Genomic DNA, 19,440 nt, shown 5'->3' on the forward strand with positions numbered 1-19,440 from the left:
TTTTCATTCTCCATTAACTTGTTTCCTTTAAGTCTTTTCTCTTTTCACCAAATGTTATTTGAAGCTGTTAGGAAAACATGAAGAGCATCGCTTTTTATTTGATATTTTTTCACACAGCCAGACTTTTGAGTAAAATCCCATTTGAGAAATGGAAGTGAAGGTACGAGAAAGTTAATAGTGACAAGGTGCTCAAGTTAGTTTAAAAATAAGGAATTGGGCTCAGAAAGTCTAAGTGACTTAGAACACTGAGAAAGTGATGAGGATATTCTTTTTCTAAGAGCTCAGTGTTTTAAGCTTCCCAGCATCAGCACAAAAGGCATTTCAGCACATATGTGATCCAGAAGGTCAATCATATGAAATCCTATTTCCATTTTTTAAGCAATCCTTGGCAGTCTGCACGTTTCTGAAATTGCAACTGGCATATTTCACAGAGAATTATCATCAATGCCTTTTCAAGGTCAAACATGCCCCATCTTTAGATTTTTCAGCATGTATATTCTATATACTAAACTGCAGTATAGTTTTAAAAGGCATCAAGCAGATATGTTACATAATTTTAAGTAATTAGACTACGTTTATTAATGCCTCATTGAATTCTCTCTACTCAATGTAAATTGCATGCTAAAAATATTAAAACATGTGTTAGGTTTATATGTGGGTCCTCTGTATCTTTCACCATCCCTGGAATCCCAAAATGCCAGTGTGACTAGCGACTTGCTATGGACTTTCTCAAAATACTAAAAACACATTTTTTATTAAGAACGTGGCAGCAATTCCAAAATTCTAGTTTGAGAAAAGAATGGAGGACTGTTATTATTTTTAAATTGTCAGAACTCCGAGACATCCAGTCACCATATGAATGAAATAAAATTGAATGTGAACGTTACCATGAGTACTGAGACTAGATCATTTGAGATTCCACAGCCAGTCTATCATAAGGAGGTTAAAGACTTTAGCCTCCTCATCCTGTCCTATCATTATTTGTTTGGCCTGTTTCACTTTTCTCTCTCCAACTTCCTCCCTTACCTATCCAGATACTATCTCTGTCCTCACACCGTACGTGGGTCCTGATTTTGGAAAAGAAAGACACCTGAGAAATCTCAACAACCAGAAAACTTTACTAGTATTCTGCCCCCTCCAGAGATATTCATATTTTAAATTAAAATTCTAGAAAACATGGTGGGGAGGGAAAGTAGGAAAGAAAGGAAAATTCTAGTCAGCAAGACACATACACATTTTTCAAATCCTAGTGCATGTGCTTACTGTGAGGACAGTAATAAAATAATGTTTGGGATATGATTGACCTCACCAGGTTTGGGGCATGGCCCACAAATGACTGTCTCCCATATGTGCACCTGGTCAGGGTTCCTGCTGCCATCTGAATCTTTACCTGTGATTGTCTTTGAGGTGAGGTCTGAGTATGTCCTGATGGGAGTAATTCCTCTGTGCCTCCGCAGCACAGGCATGGAACAGACTTCCATCTTGGTTTACTTTCCTAGCCCACTATTTTCCCACTAGAGCTTGTCCTAGACCCAAGGCTCCAGCTCTTCTCCACTTGGCAGCTTTAACTGTACTGAAGCTTTTGGAGAAACAGGGAGAAAGGACTGCTCTTTAATTCCACCTTTCTGTTTCTTTTTCTACTAGTTATTCTCAGCTGCTCTGATGATTTTTCACAAATTTTATCTCCATAATTTGGCTCCTGATTTAAATCTATGTATTGACTTTAGATAACCAGGCTTGGGAACTTTTCATGCCAGTTTTTAGTCTTTCATTCAGTCATGATATATTCATCCACATAACGTGGCATCTGTCCTCTTACCAGGGCTGAGCAGTCTGTGCTCCATCTAGAATGTCCTAGACGCCTCCTTTCCTACCTACTCAAGGACTCTCTAACAGCAACTTTTCCCTTTCTTTAAGTCATCAATATTTCTCCTTCTGCAGTAATCATTCACACCCACATTTTAAATATGCTAATTTTCTCCCTTCTTACGGGAACAAAATTTTTATTTAAAAAAAAAAAGCTGGGTATGGTGGCTCAAGCCTGTAATCCCAGCACTTTGGGAGGCTGAGGCAGGCGGATCGTGAGGTCAAAAGATCAAGACCATCTTGGCCAACATAGCAAAACCTCATCTCTACTAAAAATACAAAAATTAGCTGGGCATGGTGGTGCATGCCTGTAGTCCCAGCTACTCGGGAGGCTGAGGCAGGAGAATTGCTCAAACCTGGGAGGCAGAGGTTGCAGTTATAAATGATAATATAATATTATTATAGTATAATATTATATATAATATTTATAAATGATGTATTTATAAATAATATATATTACATCAAATAAATACATCATTTATAAATATATTAATACATATATTATACATATATGTACTTATAAATAATAAATACATCATTTTATAAATATATACATTTATAAATAACATACTTATTTATAAATTATAAAAATTTATAAATTATAAATATTTATAAATAATAATACGTATGTTATTATAATAATTATTTTATATTCTGTTCAAATCCTTTATTTTCATTCTCTTTGTGAACACAATCTATTCGGTTTTGTTCCTGGCCTTCAATGAAATTGGGTTCCTTATTAATAATACAAATGTGGTAAAAAGCAATGGTCATTCTCAGGCCTTCAACATATTTGATGTATCAGTCAAATGTCTCTCTCCTTCTTTAATCGCTTTTTGACACTTCACTCTAAGGCATCATCTCCTTTGTGGTTATCCTCTCACTAACTGTTTCTTTACTGATTCCTTCCACAGTTCCTATCATATGAGCAATCAGGTGGTCCTCCAGGGGGCAATCCCTGGGTTCTTTTTATCATCTCTATTTAATTTCAGTCCTAGTTATCCTCACATCGGCTCATGATGGTGGAATCTATAGACTACACTCTCATATTTGTACCTTTCAGCTTGGAACTTCTACGTAGCTTCCAGATTCTTTACTCAAACCGGCTCCATCCCTCCACTGGACATTTAAAAGGCTTCATAAAATTGTCCATACCAAAGCTGAGCTCTGTCCCGCCATCACTTCCTAACTTGCTTCCTTTTAGTCTTTGGCCATTGCATTAAATGGAAACATCCTTGCTGGCTACCTAGGCAGAAACAAAATAAAGTGAAAACAACAGCAGAAACAAAACCTGAGAGCTCACCTCTAATTAATTTTTTTCTCTCTTGCTCCACTACTGGGCATCTCATCAATCAGAAAATTCAAATAGTGCTCATAAATTTATTATTTTAGCACCACTTTTACGCTACCATCCCCGCAGTCAAACCGAACATTATCTCTCCAGCAGTTAGGACACAACAAAATGATGTACTTCTCTCTTTTGCTCTGTTCTCAAGTAGGACTAAAATTTTATCTTACTGCTTATGGGTGAGTAGAGCGTGAATGTCTCCAGATAACATGGGACTTCTTTCGATTCAAGTGTGTGATGAATTATCTTTACTTTTTATGGCTATTAACATAGTTCTGGAAAAATATTGCTTTAATCAGACTAGGCAGGAATCAACTCAAAGTTCAGCATAAAATGGATAGCTTAGACCTCATTACTATGTAATGACAGGGGTTTTTACTGTGTCTCCATTTAACCTAAATGCCTGTTTCCTAAGTCCTTGGACTTTAGTCCTCTGAGGTTACGGGCCCCTTTTTGAAGCACTTGAGCAGTTAACCACCTAAAAATTAGCCATTTTTTTATTGTCTTATAACTATCGAATCTTTAAGTAGAAACCTCAGGGGGGGGGGGGGGGGGGGGGGGGGGGGGGGGGGGGGGGGGGGGGGACGAGCTTGTTAATGAAATACAGAAGATAGTACGTACAGTGATAAGGCACACTTCGGGTGTTCTGTAAACAGGCTAATGGAAGTGATCCAGAAAATGAAATTTTTTATTTATATGGCTTACAGAAAAGGATTTATCATTGAGTTTTAATGGCCAAGATTAGCAACTCAGACTTCAGAGTTTTGAGTTAGCTTTCAAAAAACATGTAGGGTCCATCCTTTGTATTTTTGAATTTTAGAAAAACTCGAACTCATAAAACTAAAGTTACCAATGCTCACACAGCGAAAAAAAGTCCCTCAAAAATACTTCAGCGAGAAAGAAAAAATGTCGGCTAAGATGGGCATTATACACTCTAGAAAATTATTGTGATACCAGTTAAAATTGGTTAGAAATCAAAATAACATAGTCCTCAACAATCAATTAATTGACCTTAAATATAAATACATGCAATTGTGAAAATGTTGATCAATTATGCAATTTTTATACCTGATAATATATTTTCATTTTAATAGTCTGGAGAAAAAAGTTCTCTTTTAAAACTATCTTGTACACCATTCCTTTCTATTTCTAGCTTTTTGCTTTCAAATCATCTCTCTCTCCATATAGTTATTTTTAATTAAATTATTGGAGTAGCGTGATCTTACCTAGCTTCTTTATAAGCATGAATAATTCATTTTAAGATAATATTTTGGTTTTTTAAATATCATGGCGTACAGAGATGATAAGCAAAAGTATTAACGCCTGATTAGATGAAAAATCTCCCAATTAACCATCAAAATGTCTTTCATATTATTATTATTCAGTTATCAAGCTAATTGATATAGATTAAGTCCCTATATTCTGGATTTTTCACTTAGTGAATGAACTTTATTGAAGAAACAGGATTCCATCTGACACAGGTGTCTCCCTGTACCACCAGAAGACACACACACATGCAAACTGAAAACGTTGTGACATTCTTTTTAAAAAATCAAAAGATATGCATTCTTCTTTTGGTGTCAGCACTCTAGGAAATTTAACCTCAATTTGGAAGGCCACCCTCTGGGGCTCATCAGCTAGTAGCTGGTAGGTTTTTTCATCATAAAAGTAATTCTGTTTGAACAAACTTGTGGCACTTGGTACCAAACAAGAAATTTAACAGCCATAAAATTCTGCGTAGGGAGAGCACAACGTGAGGATTCTACCTGCCTTCAGAGGCTCACATAAGTATAATTATTGATGTTCCTTGGCCATAATCTAGAAAGAAGATGAGCTCTATTTAAAGGGTAAGAACTATAATCAAAGGCCATTAAAGGTAGGGATTTTCATCAAACTTGGGCTATTGAAGGGTTTGTGTTTTCCCTTGCGCCTTTGCCAAGAGGTTATTGAGCATAAGCTTTTGTTCAGACGAAACTGAATTTTTCCCCATCCCGTCTGTAGCTGCATATGCACGCACATAAGGAAATAACTGTTGTTAACGAAGGATGATATTGGCAGGGTGGGTGGTGTTTTTGTTATAGTTGAGAGTTCACTTTCATATACTCTCGCCAAGTCTAACTGACTCTGAAAGACCTTTTCTGACCAAGCGACAACATCACAGCCTTAACAGCCCTCATGGACTTTGTTGTGTGCACAAAACTCGAAATAATTTTATTTATATTTACCGTTTTATTGCTTCTTCTTGTCTTCGGCGTTTTTCATTCTTCTCTTTCAAATAGGCCAGGTTAGTTTCATTTCTCAAGCGATCATTCTCTCGCGCAATATCTGATGCATTCTGAATAACCAAGCCATCGTAGGCCTTCATCCCCATATCCTCAATGTACTGGAGAAATGTGTCCAAAGGGTCTTCCTCAGGATTAGAACTCATCATCTTGGAGGATATCATGTAAAGAGGAACACTGCCTGCAGGGTGAGAACACATTTTACTTTTATCCAGGGTGGGGAAAAAAGCAAGGTGCTGTTTATTATCCCTAACAACTCAAATCTCCAATGATTATGACCAAATCTGATTGGAGAAAATGTCTCACTAGAATAATTGCAACCAGAATATTTGAAGTAAATATTAAATAAGTGCTACCTGAGTAACAAACCCTCTCTTAAAGTAGCAACACTAGCAGGACAAAGGCCAAAGCTCTTGAACTATAAGATGATGCGAAGGTGTAAATACTGTATGCAAAGTTAAACATTTGGTTTGCATAATTACAATAATAATTTTGTTTCTTAAAATGTTTCTACACAAAGAAGATATATAAGATCCAAGCTTCATGTATTTCTGATTGCCATAAAGACTTTTCTGTTCAATTTCAGGTAAAATGATGTAATTATGTGGAAAGAACTTTTGTACATATATGTGCTTCCCTTAATTTTTGAAATTAAAATGCATGAATCTGAACTATTTATGCAAAATACAGTAGTAGTAAAAGAAAAACACATTTCTAATATAACTGTTCTATAAAAGAATCCTTTTTAACTCTTCATTCCTCTCCATAATGGTCCTCCATAATGTCTTCATACTACAACTAACATATCATAGATCACTAGGACCACATTAATCCTGACCAGTCTGGTAATTCAAGCATTGACAACTGTTGTCTCATTGTTACATGAAGTTTTAAAAACTTGAGCCTCAGAAAGGTTTACTGAGAAACCAAAATTAATCAAAACAAAACAAAAAAGCATAGGAATTTCAATTAGTATATATTACTCTCAACTGTTAAATGATGCTAGTAATAACTCCTACCTCCTGCAGATGTGAAGGTTAGGAGAGGTGAAGACTATAAATAATTTAGAATAGAGTTAAACAATAGTAAGTATGTAATACTATTAGCTAATATTATCATTAAAAAGTATGAACTGGCAGCAATAGTAATGTCAAATGCATATGTGTGGTTAGATGGGTAGATGGACAGATGGATGGAAGGAAGGCTTACTGTACTAATTGCATACTAATTGTGGTATAAGAAACTGGTATAATTGAGTCAGATTAAAAAACCAAAAGCAAAGTCAATTAACAAGGGGGAAAAATTCTCCATTCAAAAGTTATCAATTCCCTTGCATGTTTTACTTTCTTTAAAAGACTTAGAAAAGATATTTTTTTTTTTTTTTTTTTTTTTTGAGACGGAGTCTCGCTCTGTCGCCCAGGCTGGAGTGCAGTGGTCCGGATCTCAGCCTCACTGCAAGCTCCGCCTCCCGGGTTTAACGCCATTCTCCTGCCTCAGCCTCCCGAGTAGCTGGACTACCGGTGCCGCCACCTCGCCCGCTAGTTTTTTGTATTTTTAGTAAAGAGACGGGGTTCCACCGTGTTAGACCCAGGATGGTCCCTCGATCTCCTGACCCTCGGTGATCCGCCGTCTCGGCCTCCCAAAGTGCGGGATTGACAGGCTTGAGCCACCCGCGCCCGGCCGAAAGATATTTTTATAAATACAGCCCAACTCTTTGATGTAAAACTCCCAGACTTTCGCTTTTTCAATTACAAATAATTTTCATTCTGATTTTTTTACAGGTATAATCATGTTCCAAAACCTGGATAATAACTATGGAAATTTTACTTCTCATCAGACTTTATTAGCATTTCAGCTGCCAGTCAATTCATATTTGATTTGGAACCCATGCTGAATTTAAGGATTTTTCTCTCCTATCTAAGAAATTATTGAAACTGGAGTCTAGATAAGGTTGTTTGTTAACTCTTCATTTTCATGTTAAGTTTTTATATGTTTTGTTTTATGTTAAGCTGTAATAGGTTAGCAAATGAAATGTCCTTTTAATTCCAACTATCTGGTGTAATTGAATTGTATTTTAATATCAGTCTGTCAGATTAGATGCTTATGTGATGGACATTAAGAATAGCAAATTAATGCTACAAATGATTGCAATTTGGGGGAAAATACAAGAAAATGATTCTCAGAGAGCTAAAGCATTGCCATTGTCAGGAATTCACTTCTACCAAGGACTTAAGCAATAGTCCTTACTAGTGCCTGGATAAAAAAAGAGCAGCATAACTTCACGACAATTAATTCTACCCAAGTTAAGCAAGCCAAGTCACTACTACAAGAATTCTAGAGATAATGCCTCCGGCTGGATGATGATCACTCCTTCCTGCCCTCTAGCAAAATTGTATATTTCCCAATTGAATAAGGCATTATTACCCAAAGGTTTTTTGTTTTCCTTAAGTTTTCCTCCAACCAAAATGACACCAGAGATTCCTACACAGTTTATGTATTCCAAATATCAATAGGGCTACTTGTTTACCTCTGAAAACTAATTATCTTCCTAAGTAGTCTTTCAAATTGGCTGGAATTTAAATTATTTTTGTTCTGAGAAAATATTAAATAATATTATGAAGTATTTACACTATAGAAAGATGTATTTAACAAAATGGAGATCAATTTTTTGAGATGAAAATGAACCATCGTATCTAGTAAAACTTCAAAGTAATGAAAATTGGATAAATGTTTGTACACATGCTCCTGCCACCTAGTTCTAGAAAAGTATTAAATTCCATGACCATTCATTTATTCGAGTATTTGTTGAGCACGTGTTATGAACAGCCCTCATGAAGGCAGAATTGTGTCCCTCTAGATGTCTTCATGGCAGTGTTAGAGCAAAATAAATAAATAATTGCACTACTTGTGACTAGTGTGGATTTAGGTGGACTTCACTAGTTGGTCATACACATTTTATTTTCACTATTTTTAAGGGTGAGCAAGAAACATTGTTCAACGATTGTGTTTAGTCTCTGAAAATGAACACAGGCCTGATCAATGTTTAAACATCACACCTCTTTGTTTACTTGTCCACACGTAAAAAGTATAATAGTTTGTAATATTGAGGAGGCTGTGAGGCTGTCCTGAAGAGCATGGATAAGGAGGCTGGCAGAATGGCCTATAAACCCCAGTGAAGGCACCTCTAGCTCTAAGACTTCATACAAGTTAATTAACGTTTTTCAGCTACAATTTCCACATTAAAAAAAATAGTGGTTGGAATAGACTCATATTGTGAGTACTGAGTTAGAAATGCAAATTCCATAAATTTAACCATTATTAATAGTCAGTAACATTACTGTTAGTTTCCCAATTCTTAAACATGGCTAGAATTATATTTAATAATAATATAACCCCTTGATAAATGTAATTTTACTTTGAAACAAAGGTAAGTACAATGTTTATTGTAGTGCAACTTCCTTCAACATGCATTTGTAAATGGAGGCCAGGTTAGGAGTTCGTACATTCTTCCCCCAATCAAATATATATGGACAGCTCCACATAACCATTGTCCCCCATTGTCCACATCCAGAAAATAAAGAAACTGGGACATATGGACCACGAAGCTCATCCCATCTCTCAAACCCTAGATCTCCACCCTTCCAAGGCAAAAGTGTTTCTCAGGCAACTGAACTATGAGTAAATAGATTCATGGCCTTACTAGCGAAAAGACAACCTTATGTTCATTGTCTACTTCATTATAGCTGCTACCAAGTCAAAGCAGTGAGAACCCACAGACAGGTACAACCATAAATCTCTGTTTTTTGGAAATTTATATTTACACCTAAGGTAGATATTGAATAAGGTATGTTGTAAACCACCAAAAAGTTGGCTGCATTTTGACTGTTGGATATTAAGTCAAGTTTATTTGTGGTCCTTGAATGACAATAAGGTATGCAAGAATTTTATAAAGGCTTGCCTCGAACATCTAATCCTATGTTGGCATCCTAGAAGACCCTATTTGTTAAGAGGCAAATGGCCCCTCTCCTCCAGGTAGCATCTTTAGCTCTGTCTCCGTAAGTAAGGGAGTCTGACTTACTGAACGACCATTAACTGGTGCATGGGGTATTTGTGACAACAGAGTGGGTGAGACTAAGGTGGAACTCTGGCTTTTCTACAGGCATCCCTTTTAATTGAGTTCATCCCCTTTAATTGAGTTCATTGAGTCTGTTGCCATTTTTGCTCAAAACAAATTATTTTAGCCCCTTCCCTGCTCCCTGAGCATTGGTTGAAAACGAGCATCTTTGGTCTTCATTTAGAAGACAGATGTATTCTCTTTGCAACACACAATATTGATACAAGTAGTGCAACACTGTGTGTGCATTCCTTGAAATTTGTGGCCAACATTTAAAATTTGTGTCAGGGACCCTCCTGGGAAAGCACCTAAAATGACCGAAATCAGATTTCCTGTACAATCTACAGATACCTTCACATCCTCCCTTTCTCTGCCTTTCCTCCACTGTGGTATTCTGCATTCATAAAAGACTCTTTTAGTTTAAGTTTTTAGATTACTGTATCTAGAATCATAGCCATTCTAATGTAAGTTACAGATGTTGGCTTTCACACAGCTGTATGGTTAACTGCTCAACTTTATTTTATTCTTTTACTTTGTTATTTACAACATGTTGACCACACCCTTCACAAAGATCACTTTGTATAACACTGTGACACTTCTCAAAATTTGAAATTTCATTCCACCCAGCTAAATTGCACCAAATTAAACTGATGGAATTCTTACCATAAGTTAAATGCTAAGCATGTAACTGTTTATTGAGTTAACCATTTTCTTATTTTCTTTTGTGCAAGGCCATCATTATACTTTACCAATGCTGAACCTAGAGCTGAAGGTAACATTCCATTTCTTTACAATTGTTTCCACTGAAATAAAACTACCCGTTATATACACATGTGGAGCATAAGCTAAGTATGGTATGTCCAAATGGAATTCATAGAAACACTAAAACATTTAAAAAACACTTCATTTTTTTTTCTGTAGTTTCCTGCTACTGCTTCCATCCAGAGAAGTCAAGAAGCTAAGACACTACGTGACCCTTAGTTCCGAAGCTTAAAAAAAGCAGCATTTTTGAGAAAGATGCGTATGCAAAAGAATTGAACTAAGATTATAGATTTATGTGGGCTATTCCCATTGTAAATTAAGGTATCAGTTGTATGTGGTCTCAATCTACCAGAGGGTATTTATTGTGGCACCAGCTAATATCAAGATTGAGTTCCCCATGGTATAGAGGGTTTTTTATTAATTACAAGATATTGTTGAATCAATGGTGTACAAAGAGTAAGATAAATATTAGGCATGCCATCTTCCTTCTCATGCATGGTTAAGCATTTCTCTTCCCTTTGCTTCAGAACAAATTTCTTCATAAGTATAATTTCATACATTGTTATATCAAGCACTCTAGCTCTATAAGGACTGGCTAGAATAGACATGTACACTGATTTGTCAGGCAGAGCCTTCCAATGGGCAATTTATCTACATTTACCAAAAGCAGAGCTTTATAGGTACTAGTATCATCTGAGTAAGTTAGTCCAGTAGCCTTCATAGGCACAGATCCTTTTATCTTTTATTAAGGTATTTATCTAGAATCTGAAACTTTTATTTTCCAAGATATAAAGTTGTGACAACTCCGTTAACTTGGTTATTTGCCACATATACTAAGTGGTGGAGAAAGAAAAGGCTCTGTCTTGGGAGAGAGTGGATTCCTAATCCTAATACCTGAAGCTCTATGAGAAGCTCCCTTAATTTTAGGCCACAGTTAATCCTACAAGATAATCTTATAGCTATAATAAGATAGTTTATTTTGTACCATTGTTATAATGCTACTTGTGACCAGCCAGAAGAACACAATACATAGAATGGAATAAATATCCTAATTGAAACCTAAATATTTTACTTTTATTGTACTTCACATTTGTGTTTTTATTTTATTTGCAGAGGGGAAAGTTTTCTAGTCTCCACCTTTATATATTTCTGAGCTCTTTAAATCACACCTGTCTCAATGCTGTGAGGAAGTTATTAGAATTTGAGTTACTAAGATTTGAGTTTCCTTCCTACTCCAATCATTGCATCTTCTTTGAGGTAGACAATCCTATTTTTGTTTCCTCATATTATTGATCCAATAAAAGTTTCCCAAGGCAATTTCGACTAATTTTTGTTGTTTTTGTTCAGCAGGAGAAAAAAATCTTTTACAAGTTTTGCATGTACTCAAACCAATTTGAAAACACATTGTGTGTGAAAATGTAAGTATTTAAATAATCAGGCTTCTGATACATATGTAAAATACATATGCAAATTAATATTTAAAATTTGCTGACTTCACATAGGACCAAATCATCAGGCTAGCCTGGTTATAACCCATAACACATGTAAACCATGTCAAATTTTTTTTCTGATAAAAATCTTATAATTTGTCAAGCATTACTCCTATAATTTCACTTTGATTATGCTTGAAATCCTACTCCCTACCCCACAAATGGTCACACTCATTTTCTCATTCTCAGTGTCATCAAAATGCAGCTGTTCTGCCCAAAATGGGAAATGTTGAAGTTACAACCAAGAAAGCTTGCTAAAGTGACTACAAAGACACTGATTGCTTTTTTCTCAGAAAGCAGATTACTTTGCAGTGAGTTTTTCTCCACGATCTCTCTTCCCAAAATGAGTAAAATAGGCATAAATCGTGTTAATGCAGTAGCATCATGAATTGGTATCTCCCCCTCATCTTCCAGGTTGTCATGGTGCTGTATGCCCATGGTGTAAAGGGATTGTACATTTCCATTAATATTAGAGACTCATGCAAAATGCCAGTGGCTGAGATACTTTTTGGAGGCTTGGGCCAAATGGTTCCAGATGCTTACAAGGCATTATTTGCAAAGTAGATGTAGTCAGTCTAATAAATTGCTGACTGGAGCTAGAGTGGGAACCATCTAATTGAATTGGGAGTCTATAATTTATTTATTTATTTAAACAATAGCCAACCTTCTTGTGTCTAGGATTTTTACACTTCTCTTCCTAAACTTGACAGATGTTTCAAGTCCTCAGGCTTCTCCACTGTTCCTTGTGCGGTTGCAATATTTTTCTCTGGTCTGTTTCCACTAATTCTCTAAACTATCTGTGTCCTTCACATAGTCCCTTTCTTTGCTGAGTTGGCTCATGTATGTTGCACTTTCCATAGGAAAACAAAATAATTTCTGCATTTGTGGACCACATTTTCTCATTACTTTGTATAATTGGTGCTTGCTTGACAATATATAAAATAAATGGGAACATTGTCTAAAATGTGAAGAATTAGGAAGAGACTTAATTTTAACTCTTTCTCTATATTTGTTATTCCACACTACTTGGTTATAAATGCTGGATGTTAAAATGACTAAAACTACATCATGTAACCTTTTCATTTGAATTTCATTATTTTTTGGCTATATTTAGAAAAAAATCAAATTATATGGTACCAAAACAACTTTAGTATTTCCTAATGATAGTGAAAATACTATTTTATGCAACAGTTTTTCCAGATATGAAATACCCACATGTCTTGTATTTAAAATATTGCTGAGTAGTTGGAAAAATTAGGATGGAGACACCCCAACAAAATAAGAACATGTCCCAAGTAAAACAAGTCCACCTAAAGTTTTACAGAAAATATTTATTGTGATGAGACTAATAAAATCTTTCTGACATTGAATAGTATTAAAAAATGTTCCTCAAAGTGTGTAATCAGTCAGGAAGAAGCAGTGTCAGCTTTGCTGTTTGTCTGGTAGTTTTGAATTTTGGGGGGTAGTCTGTCTTTTTTTCCTGAGAATGTAAAATTGGGCTCTCACTGCTGACACAAATGTGCTAAGAGGCTGTTGTAAAATATTTATGGTATGGAATAGTGGATAAATAGCTAGCATGAACAACTTGAATGCCAATTAATACCCTGGAAAACATTTTCAATGCTGTTAATAATTCAACATGGCTTATTTTACTAATGAAAATCTAGTTTAACCATTTCCATGGTAATGTAACTAAGTGGGTAAGGGAGTAAAAATAGCCTCAGGCTCACTAAAGCCCTGGATGCCTTCACTGTGGCTTTATTTCTGCTCCACCTAATAAGGCATGCAAACTTCAGCATTAAGTATCCCTAACTAAAATCCATTCCATTTTACCACCAGATTGCTTGATCTATTTAGTGCTGGATTCAATTAGCATGCTTAGAGAATCTGAAAAATGAGATACATACCCAAATTTAAGTCCCCAGGGAGAGCTAAGTGCAATAACCAGAAGGTGACTTGTGTCTGTCAGAGCCCTCTCTCACGGTTGATCTCAGGGCAGTTCTGTAGGAGTAATCCAGCACCATAAGAGATAGACTTGTAGTTCAGCTCAGTGTTTCTTCAATTAAAGTGCATTGTGTCAGGATGGGAAAAGTGTCGACTCCGAGATTCTTCATCACTAGATCAGAGCATTCTCGATGTCCTTCCTATCAGATAAAATGGCCTTTAAAGTTTGCTAGGAAGATGCAGTGGCAGAAGACAGGTGCTTGCTTCCTTAAATCGACATTCGGAGAAAAGAGGGCATAGCTAATGGGTGGGGATGAACACACAACCCCTCTCCTTCCAGGTCCAGCAGGGAAGAAATTGAATGATTTTACCCACTTTGCTACACAGATGATTACAAGACCCGAAGCAATCACCAAGCTGACTAAGGTACTTCATTTGATTATATTCTGCGAAGACAAAAATAAATGAAAACAAAAAATCAGAAACATCCTTTCTAAATGTCTCCTTTCAGCCAAAAAGATGCTCTTTCTCATTGCCACTTACATACAGAAGGTTTGGAGCAGCCCAGCTTGTGGCATAGTCCCTCCCCCGTGACAACCAGCTCTCTCTCTCTCATTCTCTCTCCCTCCACTCCCTCCCTCCCTCCCTCCCTGCCCCTGACTCCCTCCCTTCCTGCTTCTCTTTCTCCTCTCCAGCTGCCTTAGTCTGTTGAAGCTGCTGCTGATTAATCAGGGATTCTGAAACAAAGAACCTACCTTCTGAAATAAGCAGTAATCTTTCTTCTCTGTTTCTGCAATCCGTCTGCATTGAACGGCAAGGCTGCCAGCGTTCTAGCACCTTGGATAGTTCCTGCTCACTAGGCCCATTGGAAAAGGGAGAAGAAGCAACTGAAGAAATTGCAAGAAACCGGAAAGCGGCATCGTTCTAGTTTGGATTTCAGCTCCCTGGGGGCTCCCATCCTCATTAAAGGCCTCACATCTAGGCAACAGAACCTCTCTCTTTTATCTAACTGAGCTGAAGTCTGATTATTAAATAATAAAAGGAAAAGAGGGTAAAGAAATACCCTTCATTTATATTCACTATAGCACTAATTTAGTCTTTATGGAGAGGAAAAATATAAATCCATTGAAAACAAACGTTCTTACTACAGAGAATGGTTAAGTTATAAGCATTTCACCCTTGGTGTGGCTAACGAAAATGAGCAACAACTTAAATGGAACATCTAGATCTCAGTTTGATACCTTTATTTGATATCAATTTTGCCTCCACCCTCCCTGCACAGCCGAACCATGCACACAATTACTGCTGACGTACTTCAGGCTGCTGCTTGGGGAGAGAGGGGAGGAGCCTTTTAACCTCATCAAAACAGCTTCATGCCACCTGCTCCCATGGCATGAGAACAAAACTAGCCCACTTAGAAAGAACATGCACAGTACACACGTGTGTGGAACAAAGATCTCACTCAGACTGCACATTTTTTTAACTAAAATAAGATGCAAAATAATTATGACATATATGTCATTAATTCCTATAGACTCGTTGTTAAAATTAAAGTCATTCTATTTCTGATATTTCCCAAGGACTCTCCTCATTCTGTTCTTAATACTCTACTGAATATATACATATATATCATGTTATATACCACAACTTAAATATGGGAGTGTGTTTGTGTGTATTTGTATTTACTAAGTTCAAAGTTTTTATCATACTTGCTCCTCCTCAGTAAAAACTAAAATGTACATGTTATGATCTATTAACTTTGCACTATGATAAAAGGAACAATATGTAATACATTTCTGATTGATATGGGCTAAAAAAAAAAAAAGCAATTCTGATGGGAGGGGATGTGCTTATTATTTGATAGTGATCAAGTTGATTTTTTCCCCTCACATTCTTTTTCAGTAACTCACTGTAAATGACCTTCAATTGCAGGTTGATTTTCCCAAGAGTTATTTTTAACATCTATATTCATAACCAATGTCTTAGAAAATAGTTTTCTAAATTTAGTTTTTAATGCATTGACAGACCACAAAAATAAACTTAAGTTCACCTGTCTAATTCTTAAATGTCACCTGGGACTACACTATAATTTTCTTAAATTATATTTCTTTTACTTGTAAGTACCTGAGGAAAAATAAAATCAACACATTATATTACTGAAAAGCTTTTCGATTTCACATGTTCTGAAGTTCATTCCTGAAGCTCATCACTTATTTCTTGGTCTTTGTGTATCTAGCTTTTGGTTGGAACAGGACATCTGTTTAATTTTAAGAAGGATTCTGCAAGATGAGATAGATGAAAAGAAAAGAAGGAAGAGAAATACAAATGGGAAAGAGAAGAGGCCACACGTCTCTCATACTCTCTTCCCCCATCCCAATGCTCTCCCTCTCCCTCTCTCTCTCTCTCTGTCTTACGAAGGTTCTAAATACCTAGCACATTGCTGAAGACTGCCTCAAACACCACTTATAAACTAGTAACAGCCACCACACTGTGATCAAGAGGTTTACTAATGTGCCATAATTTTTGGTAGTGAAGTGTTCTCATAGATTTTGTCTTTCAGCACATGACCAAAGGTGGAAAAAATTCTTTACAAAAAAAAAAATTATTGAGACATTTTAGAAAATGGAAATACTTTATCATGACTGATAATTTTGCCAGTCCAGCAGTCTATATTTTGAACTACAGAGAGCTTGAATAAACTGTAGTGTAAAGTCCATTTCTTTATATGAGAAAAATACTGCCAAGATAAGTACACTGACTTACTTCCAAGCTCACGTTTATTGCCTCATTAGGATTAAGACCCAAGGTCACTGGGCTGACTGCAGGTCACCTCATCTTTGGCCAGTACAGTGGTTCTCAGTCCCCTTGATTTCATGCACCAGAATAATCCAAACAAAGTGAGGAGACGCTGACATACCGCTGCCAAGCGTAAAAAATGAAGAATTTGCCATTTCCTTAACACAAAAAATAAAAGGCTTCTTTATATTAGAAGAATAGAGAAAGCATACTTATAACAATAGATGGTCTTTTAAGTTTCATATTTTCAACTTTAGGAAAATATATATTTTCCTTCATTTCCTTCCTTCCCTTCTTCCTTCCTTCCTTCCTTCCTTCCTTCCTCTCCTCCTTCCTTCCTCCCTCTCCTCTTTCCTTCCTTCTTTTGTTTCTTCTTTCCTTCCTTCCTTCCTTGCTTCCTTCCTTCCTCCTCCCTTCCTCCTTTCCTTCCTCCCATCCTTCCTCCCTCCCTCCCTTCCTCTGTCCCTTCCTTTTTCCCTTCCTTCATTCCTTCTTTCCTTCCTTCCTCCCTTCTTCCCTCCCTCCCTTCCTCCCTTCCTCCCTCCTTCCTTCCTCCTTCCTTCCTTCCTTCCCGATTTCCTGCCTCCCTGCCTCTTTTCTTTTTCTTTCTTTTTCTCTTTATATTACAGAATAGGGCTTGAGAATCATCACATTATACCAACCCCATTTTCTCAATCCCACATTTTCCTCATTCTAGGTGTCAATGTCACTGATAGGGCAATATCTTCTCTGGAGACATACTAGTGTATAGGAGTTTATAAAAACCTTTGAGGATCATGCTGAGAAGGACCCCAGAACTACTTTAGGTCTCACTGAATGAAATAGCAAAGGATCTTTACTCTTGCAAGTCATCTTAGAGCCAAATGCAGAACTCACCTCTACTCATTTCAATAGTATCTGGAGAAAACTGCATTGGAAAACTTTAAGTTAAAATCCTCATATCAGGAATAAAGGTATAGAGATATGATACTCATGCATCGGTTTATTTCTTGTACATCTTTACATGGATGTTTCTGATGTCAATAAGAAACAAGTCATTGAGATACCTGATGACTTGGTATTTCTTTTAAAGTTCTTTAGTCAGGGTAGAGTTTAGCTCTTTGGTTACACTGTATTAATGGTGTTTGATGTTTTAGGGGTTAAATAGGTCCTTTCAGTGAACTTGGATAGACCAGAAGAGTCAGCGCCCTGAAAATGCTTCTTATTCTATACATCAGCCAGATAGTGGAAGGTGCTTGATGTATAAAAGTGATGTAAATGAGAAAAGTGGGAATTGAAATAGAACAATTTAGTTACCCAAATTTTAAAGGGTTTATTCAAATACATGAAGTGAGGATGTACTCTCTGAAGTCATATCAAAATTTATTACAAAGCCTTTCTAGTTTTTTTTTTTTTCCATGATCTGTACTCTTTCTATTATTCTTTTCACATTTAGCTTAGGGAGGTGACCCCTCTGTTATAATGAAATTATTCCACTAGGGAAAAAGCTAATCTCCTTCCCATCCAATCAGGATTTCTAACCCTTCTGGTAACAGCATGAAATGAAAGTCTTGGTAGAATGAAAACCATATGCTCCTCGTGATTTTTGCCTGTAACAATGTAGATGTCGACAGAAGTCGCACATATGACTTAGGGGTCGTGGGGCAGCAGATGGCAATATGGGTGCTCCAAGATGCAGCATACTCAGTAGCTAAAAAAGAAAGAAAAAGTAAAAGATTTATGGTCTAATAATACACAAAAAACTGCATTTATAGTGCCAAGGGGGAAAACTGGCAATAAATGAAATATTCCCATGACAAGAGACTTAGGAATAGATCCCAACATCCCTCCACTGTTTTGTCCAACAGATATTTTCTAGTAAAGATTTCAGAAATACCATCAATGTATTCATCGCTATACTAACAATGATAAAAATATTGCTAAACAAGGATCCATATATTCTAGTGAATCAGACACCCCCACTCCAACCAACCATCTCTCTTCTTTGAATGAATAATATCTATACTTTTCAAAAGTCAAATATATCTTACCCTCATAGTTTGTCCTGATTTACCACATTCAAACTGGATGCTTGTTCTCTGTATTATGAAATACCCAGTATAATTAAAAATAAAGTCATGAATTTTTTATACTCTACCAAATATTCCTATTTCATTGTTCAAATGTTTTTGCCTAAGAGTCCTTAAGAGTGGAGCCCTTCCTTTCTGTTCCCATGGCCCCAGCATATAGATTGTGTCTAGTCAGTGGTAGGGATTTTCTGAATGAATGCATGACTGCATATCTCATCTGATGACATGTTCTGCCCAAATAGAAAATTCAAAAGTACCCATATGATGAACATGAGATTGTCTTTTTTAAAATAAAAGTATAAATGGAAATTTAAATATAGAAGTAACCAAACTAAATTTCAAGTAAGTGAGGAAGAAAATATTTCCAAAGGAACTCCATAGTTTTTCTAACTAAAAATGCAAAATAACCAGTTTGAAACTTGCTAGAAATAATAAAATTGCTCCATAGGAAGACCAACTGAATATATAAACATAAGGATCATATTTAGAGAAAACAGTAAGATTCTTCTAAGATACTGTTTTAGTCAACTCAGGCTTTGAAAACAAGATACAATCGACTGAGTGGCTTAAATAACAGAATTTTATTTTTCATGGTTCTGGAGCTTGAGTAGGCCAAGATCAAAGTGCTGGTAGATTTGGTTCCTGGTCAGGGATCCTTTGCTGGCTTGCAAATTGTACCTTCTGGCTGTGTGTCCTCACATGGGAGGGAGAGAGAGAGAGAGAGTCTCTTCCTCTTCTTATAAGGACACTAATCCCATGACAGTGGCCT

At 36.4% G+C, this 19,440-nt stretch overlaps 1 protein-coding gene across 1 annotated transcript in view; it reads right to left on the reverse strand.

Annotated features, from left to right (window-relative positions):
* The window catches only part of LOC108517240 (neuronal tyrosine-phosphorylated phosphoinositide-3-kinase adapter 2), a gene marked incomplete at its 3' end in the record, with an annotated part of 112,665 nt that extends 98,327 nt beyond the window's left edge, over positions 1–14,338 (reverse strand). The window contains exons 1-2 of the mRNA XM_017855041.1: positions 13,770–14,338; positions 5,440–5,677 (exon numbers count right to left, since the gene is read on the reverse strand). Coding sequence (XP_017710530.1) covers positions 5,440–5,660 — 221 coding nt within the window. The remainder of the gene's footprint in view (positions 1–5,439; positions 5,678–13,769) is intronic.
* Positions 14,339–19,440: the final 5,102 nt, after the last annotated feature.

This window comes from Rhinopithecus bieti, unplaced genomic scaffold (genome assembly GCF_001698545.2).
Source record: "Rhinopithecus bieti isolate Rb0 unplaced genomic scaffold, ASM169854v2 scaffold_40907, whole genome shotgun sequence".
NCBI classification, from domain to species: domain Eukaryota; kingdom Metazoa; phylum Chordata; class Mammalia; order Primates; family Cercopithecidae; genus Rhinopithecus; species Rhinopithecus bieti.